Genomic DNA, 21,309 nt, shown 5'->3' on the forward strand with positions numbered 1-21,309 from the left:
TAGATACTTATAAGTATTAATGAGATTTCCCCCCACCAGTCTCCTTTTCTCCAGGCTAAACAGCCCCAACTCTCTCAGCATTTCCTTGTAAGGTAGGTGTTTCAGTCCTCTAATCATCTTAGTGGCTCTCTGCTCCACTCTCTCCAGTAGTTCCCTGTCCTTCTTGAAATGGGGAGCCCAGAAGTGGACACAGTTTTCCAGATGTGGCCTCACCAAGGCAGAAAACAGAGCCAGAGGAGAACCCCTCTCAACCTGCTGGCCACACTCTTCTTAATGCACTTAAAAGATACCATTGGCCTTCTTGGTCAATGCAGCAGAAGGATCTTTCTTGAAGGAAACAAGGCCAAACCTTCAATTGCTGTGGGTCAGACAAAGAGAATGCCCATTAGGAAAGGAGAATGTGAAAGAGTGAAATAAGCTGGAGTGACAGATTCATATTTTGGTTACTCAGAAACATGAGTCCTATTGGAATGTTATATTATACTAAAATCCTAGTACTGGGGGTGGGGGAGTGGGAAATGTGCCAAGAATAATTTCCATGCAGGCTATTCTAAGTTCTCTAATAATAAATGACCAATCCAGGCTATTCTAAGTTACCAAATACTAAAGCACAAGTCTAGCATCACAGTAAGGTCAAGGTGACAAAAGCTTCAAAAGCAGAGGGGATGACCCAGAACAGGTTTTTGTCATCAAAGAAGTTAATAACAGGGCAAGAGAGAGATGCCAGGATCAAAACTGAGGTCAAACCTCACAGCAGAGTCTATATTCTTCTAATATCTCCAGGTATGCACCGTGGAAGCCTCTTTCCTAACCAGGCAGATCATCATTGCAGTTGCAGTGTTGTAAAAACTGAATCCCAGTACTTTAAGCTTGGGACTGACTGCATGGAGTTGTGTGTTGTTCTTTTTGTCTCTCCACATTTTGCAGAGGCAGAAATTAGGTTTTATCCCAAAATGTTCCCTACAATGTTTTATTAGTGCAATGGTTGGGCTCACTGTGCACATTTGCAAAATCATGGCCAATTAATCAGTGAATATTAAGTGCTTTAGAAGTTTATACACTCAGCACAGGCCATTTACAGGAGCAGCAGTTTCTGTTACTGCTCTGTAAGTCCCAGCTATATTTCAAAGCTAGCTCTTAGTATTTGGTGGCTTGAAACATCTTTTTACTGAAGTTATAGACAAGCTTCTATTAAAGTAACATTATTAGTCATTACAAGTAGGAGGTTCTATAATGTGCAGTGGTAATTTGACTTCTATGACATGCATTGTGATGTAATTTTTTAATTGCATTACAATAAGCTCATTTCCCATAGAACCTGCCCCTGTTCAGTGCACCTCATGAGCTGCTATCAGGCACTTTGTCCCTTCTTTCTGAATGCTCTCTCTTCATACAGCAGAATCCATTTACTTTTCCTCCTCCCCAGATTTCTATCAAGGTCTGTGGTGTGCTGACAAGTAACACAGTTTCCCTGGCTAGTTCCCATGCTCATATACTTATCTTTCACCTAGTCTTAAATTTTTCCTCTTCCATCAAAACAGAGGGAGGCCAAGATGGTTTTTTCCACTCAGCTTGTTCTAGACTTAGATGCTTTCCTATCTTAGCCCTCATCTCATGAGTGCTTGTCCCAAGCATTTCTGTCCTTTCTTTTCTGGCTTTTCCCCCTTCTATCCTCATGTCTTCCATTTGAACTGGAAGCCCATGGGACACCTGATTATCTCTCAGGTCCTTCCTGTGACTTTTTGCCTCCAGGTTGTGGGGAAAGGAGTGCAACCCTTGTATGTGCAATCCAGTCATACAAAGGAGCTGTAGAATTTACAGCCTGTTCAGCCACAAACACCTGAAAAATCTCAAACCACATATGTAAAAAGGTGTGTGCACAGAGGTGGGGAATCATTACAATCATAGAACTATAGAATGGCTGAGGTCAGAAGGGATCTCAGAGATCATCTACTCCAACCTCCCTGCCACAGGCAGGGACACCTCTCAACTAGATTCAGCTGCTCAAGGCCTCATCCAGCCTGGCCTTGAACACCCCCAGGGAGAAGGCATCCACAGCTTCCATGGGCAACCTGTTCCAGAGTCTCTCCACCCTTGTCCTGAAGAACCTCTTCCTAAGATCCAGTCTAAACCTACTCTCCCCCCAGCTTAAATCCATTCCCCCTTGTCCTATTGATAGGCACCCTTATGAAAAGTCCCACTGCAGCCTTCCTCTAGGATCCCTTCAGGTATTGGAAGACAGCTATAAGGTGCCCGGAGAGTCTTCTCTTCTTTAGGCTGAACAACCCCAGCGCCCTCAACCTCTCCTCATAGCAGAGGTGTTCGAGCCCTTGGATCATCTTTGTGACCTTCCTCTGGACTCACTCCAACAGCTCTGTGTCCTTCTCATGATGGACATACTTTCTCTGTCAGAGTGACAAACCTACCTTTTTGTTTTGTTTTGTTTTGTTTTAACATGAAAACCAGAAGGAATGATGCTCTCTGACTCCACTCTAACACAACACAAAGGAGCTGGGGCGGGAGGGGTGGCGGGGGCAGGGAGGGCAATCACCAGCAGTGGCTATTCTATTGTTGTCTCTCAAAAACTTGGCAGAGCAACAAGCTAGACACAGCTGAAATGTGCTGGCTAAAAATTTCTCAAAACTTTCATCTGAGACAGACTCAAACCACACCAAACCCCATCACAGAGACAGTTTGTCAAAGGCATGGATACCTGTGAAACAAAAAAAAATACCAAAAGACCAGAATATATTGGTAATCTCTGCTCACACACAACGTTAACAGCACCGCCTGGGATTATGAGTCCTGGATTTTTCATGCATGTGATGTTTTATAAATTACTGGTATGCTCTAAAAGTCTTTTCTGTTGTTCTTCTTCGTCTTCTTGGTCAAGGAAAAGAATTTTCTTATTTGGGCATTTTTAAAAGTAAGCTATTTTATTTTAAAACAGGTCTACAAAAATGGTCTCTGCTCAAACATAACTTTCCCATCTTGGGGAAATTTGGAGTTCATCAGGTTGCAGTTCAGACTTTGCTTACTTTTTGAATCCTTTCATGATGAAACTCATTTGCCATGTCGGGTTAGGAAGAAATCCCCTTCCTAACAGACTTTCCTCAGGTCCAGGTCATTGTCTTGTGGAAGATAATGATTGCAGAAAAGGAACTGGGTGTCCTGGTAAACACCAAGTTGAACATGGGCCAGCAATGTGCCTTTGGTGAAAGAAGGTGAAGGTGTCCTGGACTGCATTAGGCAAAATACAGCCAGCGGGTCAAAGGAGGGGATCCTTCCCCTCTCCTCAGCACTGATGAGGCAACACCCAGAGTGCTGTGTCCAGTGCTGGTCTCCCCAGTACAAGAGAGATGCGGACATAGTGAAAAGTGTCCAACAAAAGACCATAGAGATGATAATGGGTCAGGAAAGTATGTCTCCTACAAGGAAAGGCTGACAGAACTATAGCCATTCTGCCTTGGGAGGAGAAGGCTCAGGGGAGCTCATCAATGTGTACAAATCCTTGCAGGGAGGGTGGAATGAAAATGGAGCCAGGTTCTTTACAGTGGTGCCCAGCGAGAAGACCAGAGGCAATGGACACACACTGACACACAGTGGGGCTGCCTCTGAACATCAGGAAACACTCTGGCACTGTGAGGGTGACCAAACAGTGGCACTGAATGCCCAGGGAGGTGGTGGAGTCTCCCTCCAGCTCAAAAGCCATCTGGACATTGTCCTGGACAACCAACTCTGAGTGACACTGCTTGAACAAGAGCATTGGACCTGATAACCTCCAGAGGTGCCTTTGAACCTCAACTAGTAATCCTGTGATTTTTTTTTTTGGACTAATTCATGTGTTCAGTCAGGGTATCTCACATATCTATAAGCTTCACTATTTGTCATCATCTTCCATCGCTCAGTTTTCACTAGTAGGTAGAGAGCAACAAAGGACCTGTACTAGAGTCTTAATACTCGTAATGCTTGCAAGAGTGATAGAGCACAAACACTTACTAGCACCTTTCCTATATTCCTGAAAAGGGACAGCTTAAGTGTCTTCAAGGACTGAAACTGAGCCACAAAGAAAATATCAAAGTACGGGCATAGCTCCTCATCTCAGCGGCTGATACACACTCCCTGGAAGTGCCATGCATCACCAGCAGTATCATGTTACCTTAATAGAAGCACAACAGTGTAAGACTTCAACTGAAAGCATTTGCCTCATGTCTTTTCTAGGGTCTCTCCTGCCACCCTGCAGTGACCACCACCAAGCCACCTGTAATGCTGCATGCACCACCAGCTGCATTTCAATGCCTGACGACGGGTCCGGACCATCAGGCACCTGCATGTACTGTAAGCAGACTGCCTAGAGCTGCAGGCGGCTTTGGGACAGGCCTGTGATTACCGCAGCGCTGGTGACCACAGGTGCAAGAAGCCACAGCATCCTGTCTCAGGCTCTGCCCCTCCACAGCACACAACCACAGAAACACAGCATGCTTGGGGCCGGAAGGGACCTTTAAAGATCACCTGGTCCAGCCTCTCTGCAGTCAGCTGGGACATCTTTAACTGGATCCGGTTGCTTTTACTCCTTTCTAATGCACAAAGGTTATTTTCACTATGTCCCAAACCAAAGAACTGTGGTTTTCCACGTCTTTCTGCAAGTGCAAATACGGACGGAACGTCTCGCACGCTACTCACGCTACATAAACCCGCACGCTACTTAGCCAGAAGCGTACACAGAGAACGCCGTCGGCACAGGGCAGCGCTCTCAAGCTCCGCTTTGGCCTGGGAGGCACCGGGGGCAGGGTGGGTAAGGGGCCCGCCCGGCGCTGTGCCAGGTCCCGGCCGATCGGCGCCCGCAAGAGGGATGACGTGACACCGCCGCGGGACACCATGGCGGAAACCCCGCCCCGTGGCGACGCGGGGATTCCTCAGGGCGGGGCCTCCGCGCCCAGCCAAAGACGTGCGGCGCCTGGCCCCGCCCCTATATAAGGGGCGGCCTCCGCTTAGCACCGGGAGCGCGGCTGTCGCCTCAGCCTCAGCCGTTCCGCGGACTTGGCGCCATGGCAGGTCAGTGCGCGCGGCCACACCTCCCCGCGGGCGCCCAGCGCACGCGCCGCGGTTCGCGAGGGCTGCCGGCGGCGCAGGCCGCGGTCGCGGGGCTGCCGCGTGTCCGCCGCGTGCCCCCCGCGTGCCCCCCGTCGTTCTCCCCGCGCGGGAGCGGGGCGGGCCGCGCCTATTTTTAGGTGGCGGCCCCTGGCAGCGGCGCTCGCCGGGGGCGGGCCGGGGCCGCGAGCACGCGATGGGGCCGGCCGCGGCCGGCGGGGGGGCTGGGGCCGGCGCGGGGGAGCGCGGGCGCGCTCGGCCGTGTCCCGCCTGGACCCTCAGTGAGGCTCGGCCGGGGGCTCTGTCCCGTCACAGGAGAGTCAAGCCCTCGGCCTCTCCTGAGAGCGTGAAGAGCGTGTGTAGGTTATGTACGCGCGGATACTTTATAATGAGCAATACCTTGCCACTTCTCAGGGTACGCCTGGCTTTTTATTTCGGGACATTTCTCCCCCACCCCCAGTTTCTTACCTTCTCTGAAGCTGTCAGCAGAGTTGGTTTAACTTTCCGATCTGGGAGCCTGCAGGAAAAGTCTGCTTCCAGGTGCATGTCCTGGTTAGATACATCTGTCTCCTTAGGAATCTTGTACTCGGAAATGAAAATCACTGTCAGATGTAGCAGCCCCTAACTCAGGGAACGGGGGGCAGGCAGACACCTGTCACCTGTGCCCATGCCTCTGGAAATGCTTCTGGGGGAAGTTATACAGCACCTGGGGCAAGCACTCTGGTCCCCTCTTGCATGCTGTCAAGTGAAAGCTTGCTCCTAGCTCAGCCTCCCAGGATGCTCTTGGGTGCCAAGACTCTTACATACAGATACTATAGCCCTCGAGCTGGGTGGCCAACACTGTCTCTGGCCTGGATATATCATCTCACATTGTCTGTGGGTTTGAAGTCATGCTTATTGTTAAGCATGTTTAAGGCATAGCAGTGACTGCTGTTTCAACATAACCTGTGGTGGCGGAAACAGTTACAGAGAATGCAGAAGAGGGAGAGGATGGGAAGGGAGACCCACACAACAGAAATATTTGTGCTTGAAGGAGAGTGGAGGTCTCTTGCAGATGTGACTTCCCATAATGAGATGCAACTGGTCTTGCCAAATGTGTCTGAACATACTTGTCAATGAGACAGAACGTGGTGTATTCAAAACTTTGGAAAGCCATACCGACAGGTCTTCTACAGGTTGCTGTCAAGCAGTCACTAAGTTTCCTATTGCAGCTGGTTGTAACAGGGGATTTCTTAGCCTTTGCTTCATCGTTACCCTGACTGTTTCTCCAAGACCTTTGTGTGTGAACACTCAGTTTCAGTAGTATGAGGAGACCGTAGATGTTTTTTACCTGCTAACAGTTCAGTGAAAAAGGCTGCCCTTTCAGGGACAAGGTCACTTTAAGAATTACTGTTCTGCTGCTGGAATAAAAACCCCAACATTCAGATGAATGTTGGGCACAATCCCACTTTGTCCACACCGGATTTTAGTGAGCTGTCTGTCAGCAGAGTGGCAGACTTCTATGCATTGAGTAGCTGAGGAGTAACAAGCAAAATTAAGCGGTGAAAAATGCTGCCCTGTTAGGAGGATGTTCACACCACTTAAAATGCTACACACTTGCTGTTTGTAAAGCTTCAAAGAAAATTGTTGGGCAGATTTGCTGGATTATATGTTATTGCAAATTGGTATCTAAAATTGAGGGGGGGAAAATAATTGAAAAATAACTCTTTCTGGTATTGTAGAAGCTTTTTTTTTTAAACTTTGTAATTGCCCACTATAAATCCCTTGGGACTAGTTGGTTTTGCTGCTAAGCAGAATAGAAGGTTGTGTAGCTGGTCTGTAGAGCTTGCAAACCAGATCTGCAGAGCTTATAGACAATTGTGGTCCATGATTTTCTGTTATCAACTGTCAAGATGGTATTAAGTTAAAAAGATACTGATGACTGCCTTATGGGGATGAGGAGTTGTACCAAACAACAATCTCTTTGGAAGTGGAGTGGTCAGTATTTTAACCTCCTTGCAGGACTTGAAAGTAAGTCTTAAGTGCCCAGAGCTCTCAATCCTGATCTAAACTAGCTAGCAACTTCTGTAAAGAAAAGAAATCATGACTGCTGAAAAACTTGAATGTGATCATCTACTCTTGAGATTTGATGATGATTAGGAAGAAACTGTTTTGTTGGTGTCAGAAATGGTTTGGTAGAAAAGAACACATTTCTTTATAGGGTGCTGTGACTCAGGAGTAATGCATGATGACAGCTAACAGTGAGCTGAAGAAGTTTAGGAGCTATTTGTTTGCCTTTCTTTAAGTCCCATCCTGGCAGTTGAAAAAATTGTGATAACTGAAAGAATGCAAAGCTTGTACTGTATGGCCTCACTTAACTGTATGTGACAAAGTGATCCCTCTTAATCTAGTTTTAAGGTACAGCTAGAGCAGAAGGTTACACTTTATAGTAACAATCCAGCCTTAGCTTTTTCTGCTCGAAGAGCAAAGATCACTGCTGCAAGTCTTAAATTGCTTATCTTACTGCTTACACTCCATTTTAATCTTGCATTCTTGTCATAAAGCTGTAACCATGGGTTGCAGAACAACTCATCTGCAAACTCCTGAGCTAGCAAAACTTAATACTGCTGTCCAAGATCGAATTCAATGCTTACTTCCATTTGAAAATGAAACACAAGTTTGATGCTACCCTAGTTTTGGGACTGAGAGCTGAACCTAGAGTTAAGTACAAAACTCTGTTACTAACTTTAGACCAAATGCAAGCTCACTGACTCCCAGTACTTTTAACTTTGCAATAGTATATTTGTGGCCCTAATGAAGCAGTTTAGACCTTTTGGATTGTCTCTGACCATTGGCATGCTTCAACCTGTAAGCAGACAGGAAATGCTTTTCTCTTGCAACAGTCTCAATTTTTGTCCTTGCTGGTTGCTGCTTGTCAAGTTACTAACAGCAAGTGTAGTTATGCAAGGATAATGTGCTTAATTCAGCTATACAGGGTTAAAGGCCTCACCTCAGGGGTCTCACAGCATGACTACCTACCAATACTAGGTTTCTAGTACATCTGTCTCAGGATAACATAGTGGATCATGTTAACTTGGCTAAGTTCTTTCTTTTCCAGACCAGTCTTTTGTGACTCTAGCCACAAATGACTCCTATGGGAAAGGAGCACTGGTACTCGGTTCATCCTTGCAACAGTACAGAACAACAAGGAAGCTGACTGCACTCATAACTCCTCAGGTCTCAGATCCTATGAGGTAAGATCCCTTGTATACTTCAAATTGCCACAGTCCTTGCTGACATGAAGGCTGGAAAAACAGAAGTTCTTTAAGCTTTCAAAAGTCTAGAAGCTTAAGGTCTAGGCTTAGCAGACTTCAGCTTACCCTGCCTGCAATTCTGTAAGTGCTTCAGACATGAAACTGGCAGATTGTTGGGTTTTTTTCTTTCCTCCAACAGGATGATTTTAATACTTTGTAGCTAGAGCATTAAGCTGTGACTTGATACTGACATTTCAACTGGATCTTTGCTCTCTTGTAGTCCTGCTTAGACCTGTCCAACCGTTATTAATAATGCCTATGCATTCATTTGTGCTTTGCGTGTGCATGTGGAGGTGGGAGTATGGGGCTGGTATTTGTCTTGTAGAAGCATTCTCAATTGAGATCATGTACCACAAGCTCTCTTGAAATCTGGCAGGCACTTAAAATCAGACTTCATCATGAGAGAAGAAAATGAACAGAGCTAAAGTAGCACTAAGTATGTCAAATTCTGATCTACAGAGGCCTCTGAGGTCACCACAGTACAACAAACAAAATACCAGGCAACTGCTTACTAGAGTCTCTCTAAAATAGTCTCAGTATGGAGCAGACTGGGTGCTCTTTCCACACATAAGAGGAGGGTAAAAGCCCAATTAGCTTAATAGCTACATGAACTATAGATGACAGGTCAAGATGCTTTACATGGGGAAGTCCTTCTGAAAAGATGTCTGTTTATAGAGACAATAGAGGAGTGGCTCAATAATAAGTGGAGTGACTCTCCCTGGAGCCTCTTGGCAGCTAAATATCCTTATCAATATAAAGATATTATAGGTAGGAACATCCATTCTAGCATATTAGGCAGGTATGTTCTTAAGATGAATCATAAATGTGCTATTGTGATCTCGCTAGTATTATGTCCTTAGGTCAGCGATGCCTTCCTACCACTCTAACTGGCATTTCCATTTCCCACTCAGCAGTCACTAACAGGTTTGCCTTAAGTTCAGAAGCAACTGTCCATACCACACTGTCAGTATAAATTGAGCCTTCAAGGGCAGAGTTCGAAAAGTGGCTCAAATTGTACTGGTAACTGCTGAGTGTTCAAGATGCACTGTAGAACACTGAGATTTTATGGATGCTTCATACTTTAAGCAGCATGAACTCCTTAACATCTCTTAACTAATGGTAAGGCTTTACTGATGGGAAAGCAAAGGCTGGATATCTGCCACAGATTTCACTATGCTGTCTGAAAGTTTATCACCTTTAGGGAAACATGATACTGGATCAAAACACTCCTGTACTCACAGTGATGATTAAGCAAGTCTTTATAAAACTTTGTGATAAAGAAAGCTTTAGCAACTGGGTCTGGTCAAACGCCCCTAACAGTCACAAATCATGAATAGTGTTGTCATAACTACTGCATAAACTTCTGTCTCAGCTCTTTAGGATTCAGCTGCTGTCCTGCTCAGGCTACTCTGACAGGTTCCCATTTCTTAACTGCCTGCTCAAAGTATACCGAGTTTTTCAAAAATTGGATTCTGACTGGGAAAAAAGCTGTGTGGAACGTTGGTACTATGTAGCCAAGACCTACTGAACATGGTAGCAATGCCAACTATTTGTGGAAGGGGAAAAAAACCAAAACCCAAACAACAACAAAACCCAAACAAAACAATAACAAACAAAACTTAGATTTCTTTGTTCCCCTAAATGGGACCCATTACAAACTAGAAACCTTGAGGCAGACAGGTGTCCCTCTGCATTCCAGCACATGCAGTCAGCTCTTCCTGAGGGCAAATCAGAACTGTCAAGTTCCCTGTAATTCCACTTCTCTTTATGGAATCTGTCTTGTGGTCTGGTGCTGGAATAACAATAAAACTAAACCTTGGCTATTGCTTCTCTCCCCAGGAAAGTGATGGAAAAAGTCTTTGATGAAGTCATATTGGTAAATGTCTTGGACAGTGGGGATTCAGCACACTTGGCATTAATGAAAAGACCTGAGCTGGGTGTCACACTAACAAAGCTTCACTGCTGGGAACTGACACAGTTTTCAAAATGTGTGTTCATGGATGCAGATACAATGGTAAGTGGTTGTCTCATGGTTCCTCCTAATGACATGGTATGGGGGTTGTTGGATTTGATTTTGTTTTTTTTGTCTATGGATTGTTTTTTGGTTTTATTACTTGGGGTTTTCTTGGGGGGAGGGAGGATTGGTGTTTGTTTTAAGATGAGAGGTAATAGAAGCCTTTTTGCTGTTTAAAGTGGTAGATCTGAAGACTTATGTGCTTTCTTTAAAATCTAAAATAATAGTAACACAATCTGTGGGGACTCTGTAAAAGCAGTCTTCATGAGAAAAGAACATTGATACTTCCTTCATGTCTTAAGGTGGATAGCAAAAACCATTAAAACATGATATCCCAATTCCTAGCCTAAAAAAAAAACTAGAAGACTTTTTTTTTTACCCCCTTTACAACTAGGTTTTGTCAAATATTGATGAACTTTTTGAGAGAGAAGAGCTGTCTGCAGCGCCAGATCCAGGCTGGCCTGACTGTTTTAATTCTGGAGTTTTTGTTTACCGACCTTCCATTGAAACATACAATCAGCTGTTACAGTTTGCCACAGAGAAAGGCAGCTTTGACGGTAGGTGGCAACTTGTATTTCAGTGTGTGTTAGACCAAAATGGCAAGAGTGGTTGGGATGGCTCAGTAACTGCATACAGGTCATGGGGACTCTGTAGGATAGAATTCTGACCTCTGTGGAGCTGCACAAAAACTGTATCCTTCTCACAGAGAAGGATAGCCTCTGATAGCAGAGGCTATCATTACAATGTGTTGTAAAACTACTTTTTTTTGAGACTACATAAAATAAAACTTAAGAGTTTGTCTTCCAAACTAGCAGCTGTAAGCATGAGCAATGTAGAACCACCTAACAAGAAATCTTAAGATGTGACAAGCATGCATTAGCAAGTGAAATTGCAGAGCGGGGCATCATGCGTTCCTGATACTCCAGGCTTGAATGTTCTATGCTAAGTCAAGCTGCTCTGGAAATAACAGCACTGTTGAACTTGAGTGCAGCTTCAGAGAAACAGACACATGCTCTCCAGTGACAGCTTCCTGTCATTATCAGTTGGTGACTGTCTTTTTCCTAATATCAAGTGCATGTAGCAAGTAGCTTCCCACTATAGGTCACTTGGAACTGGCTACTGTGCCAAATTTTAAGCTTCAGAAGCCAAGCTCTGATATCCTGTAAGTCTCCTAAACCTATTACCAAGCACATGTTGCTTGAAAACTGCTACAGTTAAAGGCTTCTGAATGACTGTCAGTGCATTCTGATGTAACCGTGCAAACCATTCTGACTGAAAAAGCCACAGAACACTACAGAAATAAGACTACAAAATGAAACTCTTGATAGAAGGTATTATCTGCCCTGTTTCCTTCCCTTCCATACTTTGTAAAAAGCCAGAGTTCCAGGTGTCACTCCTAATCTGCAGAATTATCCCTCTTACTGTGTAGACTCCTGTGTGTGGCCTCCTAAAGAACATTAGCTGCAGTTGGATACTTGGTGCTGCCATGTGAATCAACTCTAGTGAAAACAAGTACTGCAAGGTGATGAAGGGTAGCCACTGACAGGGTAGCAGTTAGTAGCTCTGGGAGTACTCTCAAGTGTTTGGTGTCAGTTGATCACCAGCTCTGGCAAAAACTGTAACTCAGTATTGAGTTGTTGCTATTAAAAAAACAAACAAAAAAGAAACAAACCAACCCACATCTCTGTGCAAATTGACTGAGTCATCTGAGTCATCCAGAGTCATCTGAGACTTGGTGACTGTCTCCTCTGAGCTTTGTGCTTGACTGCTAGCGGATCCTATCTTCTAAGCCTAAGGCCCCTGTCCTTTGAAGGAATAGACTTGCTTCCACTAGGTACTTTGTGACTTAAAAGCTAAAGCCACACAATGGTGAAACTTCCTCCATGTCCTCACCATGAAACAATTGTTGCAGCTCTTAACAGCAAAAAAGGTGGTGGGTTAATGGTTTAAGTACCAGATTTCCAGAACTGTAATTTGTAGTTCAGCCTTAAGGGTTATTTCATTTTTATTAAATGGTAGCAGTGATCTGAATAATGAAACCACACAGAGTTATACTACCTGCATAACCTATTGCTGAGCTCATGAACTTGGTGGGGACAGAAGAGGATTTAAATGCAAATTTGTCTAGACAGTAATAAATGTTCCTAGGATAAACTAGCACCTCTGAAGGGTCACTGCCCTTAGTAGGACACAGGGGTGCAAGCTCAACAAGTTACCAGGTGATGCATGATTGAAGTCAAGCTTTAAGTACCCTAACTGCAGTAGCAGTATCAAGCAAATGCAGGACTTCTCAGAGTATTTCATGTTTATAACAGCAGACAGATTCCTCCTATGTAATGCTGTTGCCTAGAAATGGTAGAGTGATACCTAACTGTAGAAGAATGCTTTGTCTGCTTGAACTTCACCTCTTTAGATAATGAGGAATATCTCATGTGATAATTCTAACTGCAGTCTAAAAGTTGTGGAAGGGGGAAAAGATTGCTTTTAAAAGGAATCTGGTAGCACTGCTATCTTAAGAACATTGCTATTGCTTCAACATTCCTCTTGCTCCTCAGCCTGGAATCTAAAATGTTTGCTTTTACTTAAAGATACAGTGCAGCAAAGCTGTAGATTGGCAGCTAGTGTAACTACTGCCTGATCCTTTCACAAAACTACTGCTGAGGTCTGAACTAGGACTCCTAAATGCTGCGCTTTTTGTGCTGCTTTGGCAGCAGTGCATGAAATCTGGGGGGAAAAAATGGGAGTATTTAAACCAATCTGATTGAGAGGAAGTCCTGTGGAGGAAGTTTTAATGTGTTGTTAGTGCCCCTTCAGTTATGAGTTATCTGTTCTGAGAGGGCATCCCAGGTTTTCATCTCTTTTAGATGATCTTGCTGTTAACATATATATGCTTAACACAGCAGCAAGTTAAAATGAAAGAGCTGAGTAAAGACCAGAGGACCGGTCTTTAACTTATCTCATGATGGGCATGCCTCCTTCAAAAGTGCTTTCCTTCCTTTATGGGTGAGAGGCAAGTGAGGGGTTTGCAATTACTGGACTGAGTCTGTAAGCAATTCCTCACTCTGCAATCTGCATGTCCTGCTGACAGCTGTAACAGGATACCTAGACTTTGTATTTGTCAGTGCACTGCCTTAGATCGAAGTTTGTGCCCAGTGTCTAGATACTTCAGTTGCAAAAAACAAATTCTGCTCAAAGAGCAGTGAGGGTGTAAATCCTTCTACTGTCCTAAATCTAATCATAGGCTAATTAAAAAACCCCTTTCCTATGTCAGCAGAGACTGAGTGCTTTAGAAAATAAAGGATCAACATAAAACTTGTCTAAGCTGTGCATTTACCTACTTCTTAGCAATCCTACTTCTGAATGCATTATAGCTGAAGGGAAGACAGCAAATGAAAGCTGAAGGGACTCCCTACAATCTCTTTCATAAGAGGAACTATTAGCCCTTAGTCTCTAAGTATATTCATTGCAATAAAGAATGAATGGATATAAATGAAGAGTTTTTACTTCTCAGTAGCTGCTTTTTAACTAACCTGTTTGGGCCACAGGCTGGAGTTTCTTAAGCCTCTCTGCTACTGACAGACCAAAAAACTTCAGATTCATTTGACCTGCTTGCAAACTAAGAGACAACCCTCTCCCAACACAATAGGTCTGGACATAATTTAGATTGTAATCCTCACTCAGAGATTAGTCATCAGCTTTTCAGTGCAGAACTAGGAAAGCCTGTTGCCTCTTAAGGGATTTGATGAGGGTTTCTAAAGTTGTCACCAAGACTCACTGTGCTTTCCTTATTGGATCATAATGTTTGTAGCTGCATCCAGGACTGCAGGTCTAACAGCCTTCTGATACCCTAATTCTGGTGTTGAAGATGCTGATCAGGCATCTATAAGCATATATAGTAAAACCAGTTGTTTGCACTTCACCTTCTGAGCTCAGCTGAAGCTCAACAGTACTTGTTGTCAAGTCCTGGGTTTTGAGCAGTAAAAGGAACTGAATAGCAGGAATTGGGAGCAACTTGCTATCTTTTAGCAGTAGCAGTCCCACACAAATACTATCTTTTAATTCTCTGCATTTTATGTTATTTTTTAATTTCCAAAGACTGCAAAGTTTAAAGGGTTGTTCACAACTGGAACTCCAGTGCTCTGAGCCAAACTCCTGCTGGACAGGACTACTGCATTAGTAACTCTTAATTAGCCAAGTGATTGAAAAAGATCTTAAAGGTATGTGATGTTTGTAGGCTATTAATGGTTTCTCTTTCAGGTGCAGATCAGGGGTTATTAAACACCTTCTTCAGCAGCTGGGCAACAACAGACATGAGCAAACATCTACCATTTATTTATAATCTGAGCAGCACTTCAGTATATTCCTACCTTCCAGCATTTAAAGCGTAAGTTCAAAATCCTAAGAAGAGTTTCAGAGCTTTTATATAAACTAATGTCTTGTACAGAATGAACAGGCACAATGTAAACTCACAAGTTCTTCTAAAGGGAGGCCATTATTGTCACTAAATGAAGATATATTTTCTTCCCCCCCCCCCAAAAAAAAAGTTTAATACCAGTTAAGTGAATCATCTCATGATAAATGCAGAGCTGTATCAGTAGCTCAAACAACTCATCCCTGCTAGTAACACTGATTTAGAGTAAGCACATTTGGCAGAAGCAAGTAACCCTCCTCCAGCATGGGATGCTGTCTATTACAGCTCTAACCAAAGGCTCCTGCTCTTGAATCAGCTTGAGCTGGCTTCAGTGTGTCACTGGTGGTATCGATCCCACCTAGGTAACTTGCTTTCTCCTCACTTAAATTCCTTCAGGTATTTAACAAGCAGTGCTTACATTTCATCTGATCAGCCTATGCCATTCAAATAAACATGGTGAACAAAGATTTGCATAAAGCTAGAATTCTTTCCAGTTCTTGAACAGTTCCTTAAGTAATAGCAAGATGGGACAAGGCTATGGCGTGTTTCCTGTGCAAGGAAACCTGTATCCTCCCTAGCAATCAGTATTACTTTTGGCATGTGAGCAAACTGTGTCTCAGTGGCAGGGTCATTCAGTGTTGAAACAAACACAGGAGGAAGGGGAGGAGCAGGGGAAGCTGAAACATTACACAGAAACTGATTTATTAAGTGCTGCAAAAAACAGCAGGAGAAGGGGGGAGGGGAAGTCCCAATTGCAGGAGAACAATCTGATCTCTGAATGACATCAGGTTACTAGTGTCCAAAGCAGCAGCTCGCATAAGCAGGACTGTTGCTGGCTCAAGATCAAACTATGTCTTGTGATCAGAATACCATTTGAAATCCTGTCATGCTAGAAGTGGAACACTTATTTAAAGAACTATATGCAAGCCTAAGAATGACTAAGTAGTCAGACAGCATTTGATAAGCTAACCAGCATCTATTGTAAAGTATGTCCTGTTCCATGGCTGGCTGGTGGTCCATTACATGACCTTAAATTTACAAATGACCTCGTTGCCACAGAAGACTGTTTAGAGTTGGGGGCTCCTGAAAAAAGAATCCATTGAATTGATTGCTGAATGGAATTCGGCAGACCTTCAAAAGCAGAATGTTGGGAGTACAGCCCCTTTTAAGTAGTATTCTCTGACAAATAGGTGAAACAATTTCCCTTAGTTAGATCAACAGCTACACTCCTGATAATCAGCAGTTGGAATGAAGTGAAATTTAAAGCTAGTGACATCAATAGCTAAGTTTTTCGCAGCTTTGTACAGCGAGACTACATTTCACAGCAGTCTCAGTAATCCTTTTTCCAAAGGAAAATGCCAATTCATGACAAATGCTCTCCAACTTCAAAACATTGATGAAGGACTTTTCTGGGAGATGGGGAAAGACAGATTAGTTGCTGAGGCCAGTGTGGACGTAAAGCTTCCTAACAGCTGAGCTTAAATGCAAAGGAAAGTATTGCAGACCTAGAAAGTATCTAGAAAGCAGATACTGGAAACATCATAAAGCTTGGTGTCTGTCAACTGTTGGAGGAGTGTATTCTTAGTTTTCCATCTACTTAAGATCTCTACATTTGCAGTAGGTGTAACATAACACTTGTTAGGCATTCTCTAGCTTACATAGCCTTGATTTTTTGAACAACAACAAGTTTCTTCAGCTGTTAAGTAGTCCTTTGACAGCTAACAAAACTATGGTAGTCCTCTTATGCCAAATCTTAACCCTTTGCTTTGAAAGTTAAAGCTGAGGAACTGACCTCTTGAAGACTGATTAATTGTGTTCAGAACACTAAACATGGCTATTGAAATTAAGTCAGGGAGCTGGCTCTCCTTAGTTTGGAGAAGAGGAGACTTAAGGGGTGACCTCACTAATGTTTATACAGATGTAAAGGGTGAGTGCCAAGAAGATGGAGCCAGGCTCTGCTTGGTGATGCCCAATGACAGCACAAGGGGCAATGGGTGGAAGTAGAGGCATAAGAAGTTCCATGGAAACATGAGGAAAAATATTTCATGGTGAGGGTGACAGAACACTGGAAGAGGCTGCCCGGGGGGGAGATATTCAAGACCTGCCTGGATGCATCTGGCAGGTGTGATTTGCTGTAGGTGATCCTGCTCTGGCAGGGGGTTGGACTGGATGATCTTTTGAGGTCCCTTCCAGCCCCTAACGTTCTGTGATGCTGTGATCTTACCATAGCATGAAAACTATCACCTACATGCATGCTGCCTTGTTTTGACTATTCTAAAGTTTTGGAAACCAGCGGAGTCCCGTTCAAAGTGACCAGGATGTACCTAAGCTGTTAAGCAAACTAGTTTGGCATTGTTGTTCATTTGAATCAGATTCTGTGGAGAAGAAATCCTAACATGCTACAAACTGAACTAGGTGAGACAGTTGCTGGTAGAGAGGCTGGTATTGCTTGTTCCTAAAACTGATTCAAGTTGAGCTCTAGTTCTGGAACCACAGAAGAATGAAATGAATGATGCCATCTTCTTTAGTGCTGCATACTTAAAAAGGGGGGCATCTCATCAAACTCTTAATACCAAACATAGGAACTGGTAACATATGGGCCAAAGCTAGAAGTCCATATTGAACATGGAGTTAAAATAGCTTTTAAGAAACAAACAAAAGCCTACCAGCACCATAACCCCCACTCTGGGCTTAACTAAGGTCATTTTGAAAATAATGGTTGGTTGTCTGGCAAGACCCAGCTGCACCAGCAGCTGAGTTCTCTGAAGTGCTCAGGTTATTCACAGCTATTATTTCACAGGGACACAGTCATCCTGCAGCAAGGCTTTGCAATGCTGCTTTTCTCTAGGGCTGTAAACTGAAAGGGTAACCCTAACACTGCCCCTTCTCTACCTAATGCTTGTCATGCCTAATTGTCTGGATCACTGACTTTGGAGTAGAATCTTTTTCACTTTTAAAACCAGTTCTGATTGCAACGGCTGCTTGAGACTGCTCTCTCCTGAGCTATGGACATCACTCTACATAAAGACTTGAGTTGGCTGTAAGTACTTAAGTAGCCCAGACTGTTAGGTTTTGGCTGTATTCTGACTAGTATAATGTAGAATTCTGGTTGCATTTTTATTTTCCTGTTATATAGTGATGCTTTCAATCCCAGTAGGTGTTGGCAGTTTGGTCATTTAGTCCTTAGTCTCCTAAATACTACTGCTGTTTTCTGGACACCTACAGAAACTGCAGGTTACAAAAAAAACAGTAGTCTCCTAGTCAAAACTCTGTTTTCTAGATACCTGCACAAACTGGGGGTTCTAACTTTTTTCTGTCCAACAGGTTTGGTGCAAATACTAAAGTGGTGCACTTCCTGGGAAGTACAAAGCCATGGAACTATACATATGACTCCAGAACAAAAAGCATAAAAGGCAAGATGGATGACCCTAAAATAGTTCACCCAGAATTCCTCAACATGTGGTGGGACACCTATCTAGCTCATGTTTTACCATTACTAGAACAGCATGGAATTGTTAAAGAAGCCACAGGTGTAAACATGGTAAGCGCTCCAATGTTCTTACACAAACTACCCAAGTATGGCTGGCAGGTTCTTCACCATTCTGCTCTTTTCCTTTTCCTCTGTCTCAAAGCATGGATGTGGTTTAGTTTGTGGGATGCAGGGCCTTTTGGTTTGCTGCTTTTAAGCTTGGAATAATCGGTACTATAGAAGAGAAGCATGCTATAGTGGTCGTGGACATAGCTGTCTGCTTGCCTAAAACAAGCTCTGTAAGCAACTAACAGTGCCCCAGAAATCAAACTGTAGTGACCTTCTTAATAGGTGCAGGGAAGGGCCCTCACTCCTAATATGCTGGAGCCAATAAGGTTCTCTAGCAGAAGCAGCACAGTTCAGCATGCAGTAGATACATCTAGATTTTGCATGGTGAAACAAATCTAAGTAATCCTAGGATAGGTAGACTGGCAGTGGTCAATCCCAATACTTACAGCCTAAGTAATGCTTCTATCTAGTTCTCATTCACAGAGTTCAGTAGCTTTCATCTCACTGCAGACTTGCTAGCTTAGTATATAACCCAGTTTAAGTTCTCAGCCCTTTCTAAGACCAAAGTTACTGATCTCTTGAGATGTGCTTTCTCTTGTTAATCTTACATCTTTCTAATGAACTGTTTGCAGCTATCGGGCTTGGTCTATACTCTGGCTTTCTCTTGTGGCTTCTGTAGAGAGGTATGAAGAACTTAAACTTTCCTTTCCTTTTTTTCTTTTTTTTTCTTTTTCTTTCCCTTCCTCCCTGCTAACTTCTGTAACTCTGCTTTGTTATTTTGCTAGGAAAGCTGCACAATCCCTGCCCATTGGCAATGCTTGCTGCTGCGCATGAGAAACATCTACTTCGTTGTCCCATTCTATGGCCTGTTGCTCACTTTAGCTATGCTAAGTATTTCTGTATTTTTCACTCTGCCTTTCCTTTTAGGCAGAGGTTACAGAGGCAGTGTCCCACATATCAATATCAACACCACCAGTATTACCAATTGTATCTTCAGAAGAGCGCAAGGAACGGTGGGAACAGGGCCAAGCTGACTATATGGGAGTGGATTCCTTTGACAACATCAAGAAGAAACTCGATACCTACCTTCAGTAGAAATGCCCGTCTCAAACAGTGGTGATGCAAGGACTTGTTCCAGAACTAACAGCTAGAAAGGTGTAGATGGTGGTCAGTTACACTTGCTAGTAGCTTGTTGAAAAACTTCTTGGCTGAAGGCCTCTGCAGTGCTACAGATGAAGACTGAGCAAAAGCTAGGAAGCAGAATTCCTTGGGCCACCTATAACTGCCCAATTTCCAATTCTCCCTACTAGATAAAACCAGGTACTTTCAGCTTAAATTTTCCTTCTGTTTTGATCAATTGGCTCAACGTATTCCTTGAAAACTGGGTTTGTTACCTCACCTCATTAAGGTGATTTAGCCTTGATTCCTTTGCTTGCTGTTTTAGATGTTTAAAAAAGAGAGGAAAAGAAAAACAAATCTCTTTCACGGGATTGCTCATACACTGGAGTGGTAGCCATTCTGCTTTACCATACATGTATTAATGCCACTGGGATACAGACAGATGTAATAGTCATAGCACTGCTTTGCTCTTCCAGTCACAATTGCACTGAAGTTTTGACCAGGTTCTTACGCACAGTGCCTACAGCATGGCAGAATGCATTTTTCAGTTCTGTATACTATGGGACTAGTCAACTGGGTTTTATCTGTTACTTGCAATGTTGCACATGATACGAAAATAAAACGTTGTCATGCACTTCTGGCTTCCCTAAACTCTTGAGCAATTTAAAAAAAAGGGGAGCTCTGAAGCAGTCCCAGCTAAAATGTTCAACAGGTGTAACCCTTAAGCCTTGCTAATGCCCTTTGAGCTGCTGTTAGCAAGTGTCCAGCTGTTAGTTCTGTAATTGTGTACAGAGTATCTAGTTGGTGGCCAGGGAGCTGTTTTAGGGCTAATCCCCTTATTAGCTTACCTTAATTGTAGGGCAGGGCTATGGGGAAAGTACCTACTGAAGCTATTTGTGGAGCTTGGGAAGAGGGAATCTTTCTTCTGGTGACTAAAGAAAGCTCATCCCTAAGCAAGCCCTGTCCACTGACCTCTTTATACGTGATGGTGATGCTGTTTTGGCAAATAAAGATTAAATAGCTGCTTAAGTAACAGTACCTACCCCCATTAGGAAAACTATTTATTCCATGTGTGCAGAGTAAAAGGAAGTGCTTTTTGGCCACACTCAGGCTACCCACTACATTCTAAGACACATGGAAAAGCAGTGAAAATACCACAGGAATGAAAGTGTGCTGAAGACAGACAGAGGTTGGTTGTTAACTGCACTGTATTTCAGATCCATCCTTTTAGCCAGCAGCCTAAACAGAACTAAATGATTTAGTGTTGTGTCTTTGACAGCTCTACTCTGTACTCATCCAGAAACTCTAAGAAAAAGATTCCATTATTTCCTAATAAAGCAGGATTTTGGCAGGAAGCTACTGAGGGGGCTAAACTTTCAGCCTAGAAATAAAATCAACAAGCTCTCACCATTTGCTGGTAAAGCAGAAGACATAATCTGGGTATGAGAGTTAGTTTAACTAGAGCAATTAAATAGCAAAACCCAAGACTCCTTGGTCACTATTTAGCAAAAATACTAAGGATGAGGTCCAAGCCTAAGTAGCTTGTAGCTATTTAAAAGTACTTAGTATCTGAACTAGTTGTAACTAGCCCTTTCCTGTGTGGATTTTTCTGTTGCTGTGTTTGGGTTACTTTATTTCTTTTTATAACAGATAAATTTGAAGTGTGCAAGCAGGAGGCATTAATAGTTAATAGTCTGTAGTAACAGAAGTATAGTGTATCCAACAGCTACAAATACTGGAGTTCTGCATGCTCACAAAATGGTCTGTAGGGAAAACGGTAAACTACTCCTGAAGAGAGCTCCACAGTCTTAATTTTGCTCCCCTTGTCTGTATTTGTACTAGA

At 43.4% G+C, this 21,309-nt stretch overlaps 1 protein-coding gene across 3 annotated transcripts; it reads left to right on the plus strand.

The window, feature by feature from the left end:
- The first annotated feature begins 4,970 nt into the window (after nt 1–4,970).
- Nucleotides 4,971–21,148, plus strand: GYG1 (glycogenin 1). Of its 3 annotated transcripts, none has more exons than XM_054166749.1 (8): nt 4,971–5,055; nt 8,189–8,324; nt 10,224–10,398; nt 10,793–10,955; nt 14,656–14,782; nt 18,134–18,350; nt 18,980–19,030; nt 19,133–21,148. In XM_054166749.1, the coding sequence occupies exons 1-8, from the start codon at nt 5,049–5,051 to the stop codon at nt 19,379–19,381; spliced, it is 1,125 nt and encodes a 374-aa protein (XP_054022724.1). In that variant the 5' UTR covers nt 4,971–5,048; the 3' UTR covers nt 19,382–21,148. The 3 variants fall into 3 exon arrangements, with proteins under 3 accessions (XP_054022724.1, XP_054022726.1, XP_054022725.1); XM_054166751.1 differs by having other exon boundaries at nt 19,275–21,144; XM_054166750.1 differs by lacking the exon at nt 18,980–19,030 and having other exon boundaries at nt 19,275–21,139.
- Nucleotides 21,149–21,309: the final 161 nt, after the last annotated feature.

This window comes from Dryobates pubescens, chromosome 13, assembly GCF_014839835.1.
Source record: "Dryobates pubescens isolate bDryPub1 chromosome 13, bDryPub1.pri, whole genome shotgun sequence".
Lineage (NCBI taxonomy): Eukaryota > Metazoa > Chordata > Aves > Piciformes > Picidae > Dryobates > Dryobates pubescens.

Coding starts and splice junctions, on each gene's coding strand:
- GYG1 (XM_054166749.1), top strand. Junction 8,325..10,223: donor CAGGTCTCAGATCCTATGAG/GTAAGATCCCTT, acceptor TTCTCTCCCCAG/GAAAGTGATGGAAAAAGTCT. Junction 14,783..18,133: donor TACCTTCCAGCATTTAAAGC/GTAAGTTCAAAA, acceptor TCTGTCCAACAG/GTTTGGTGCAAATACTAAAG.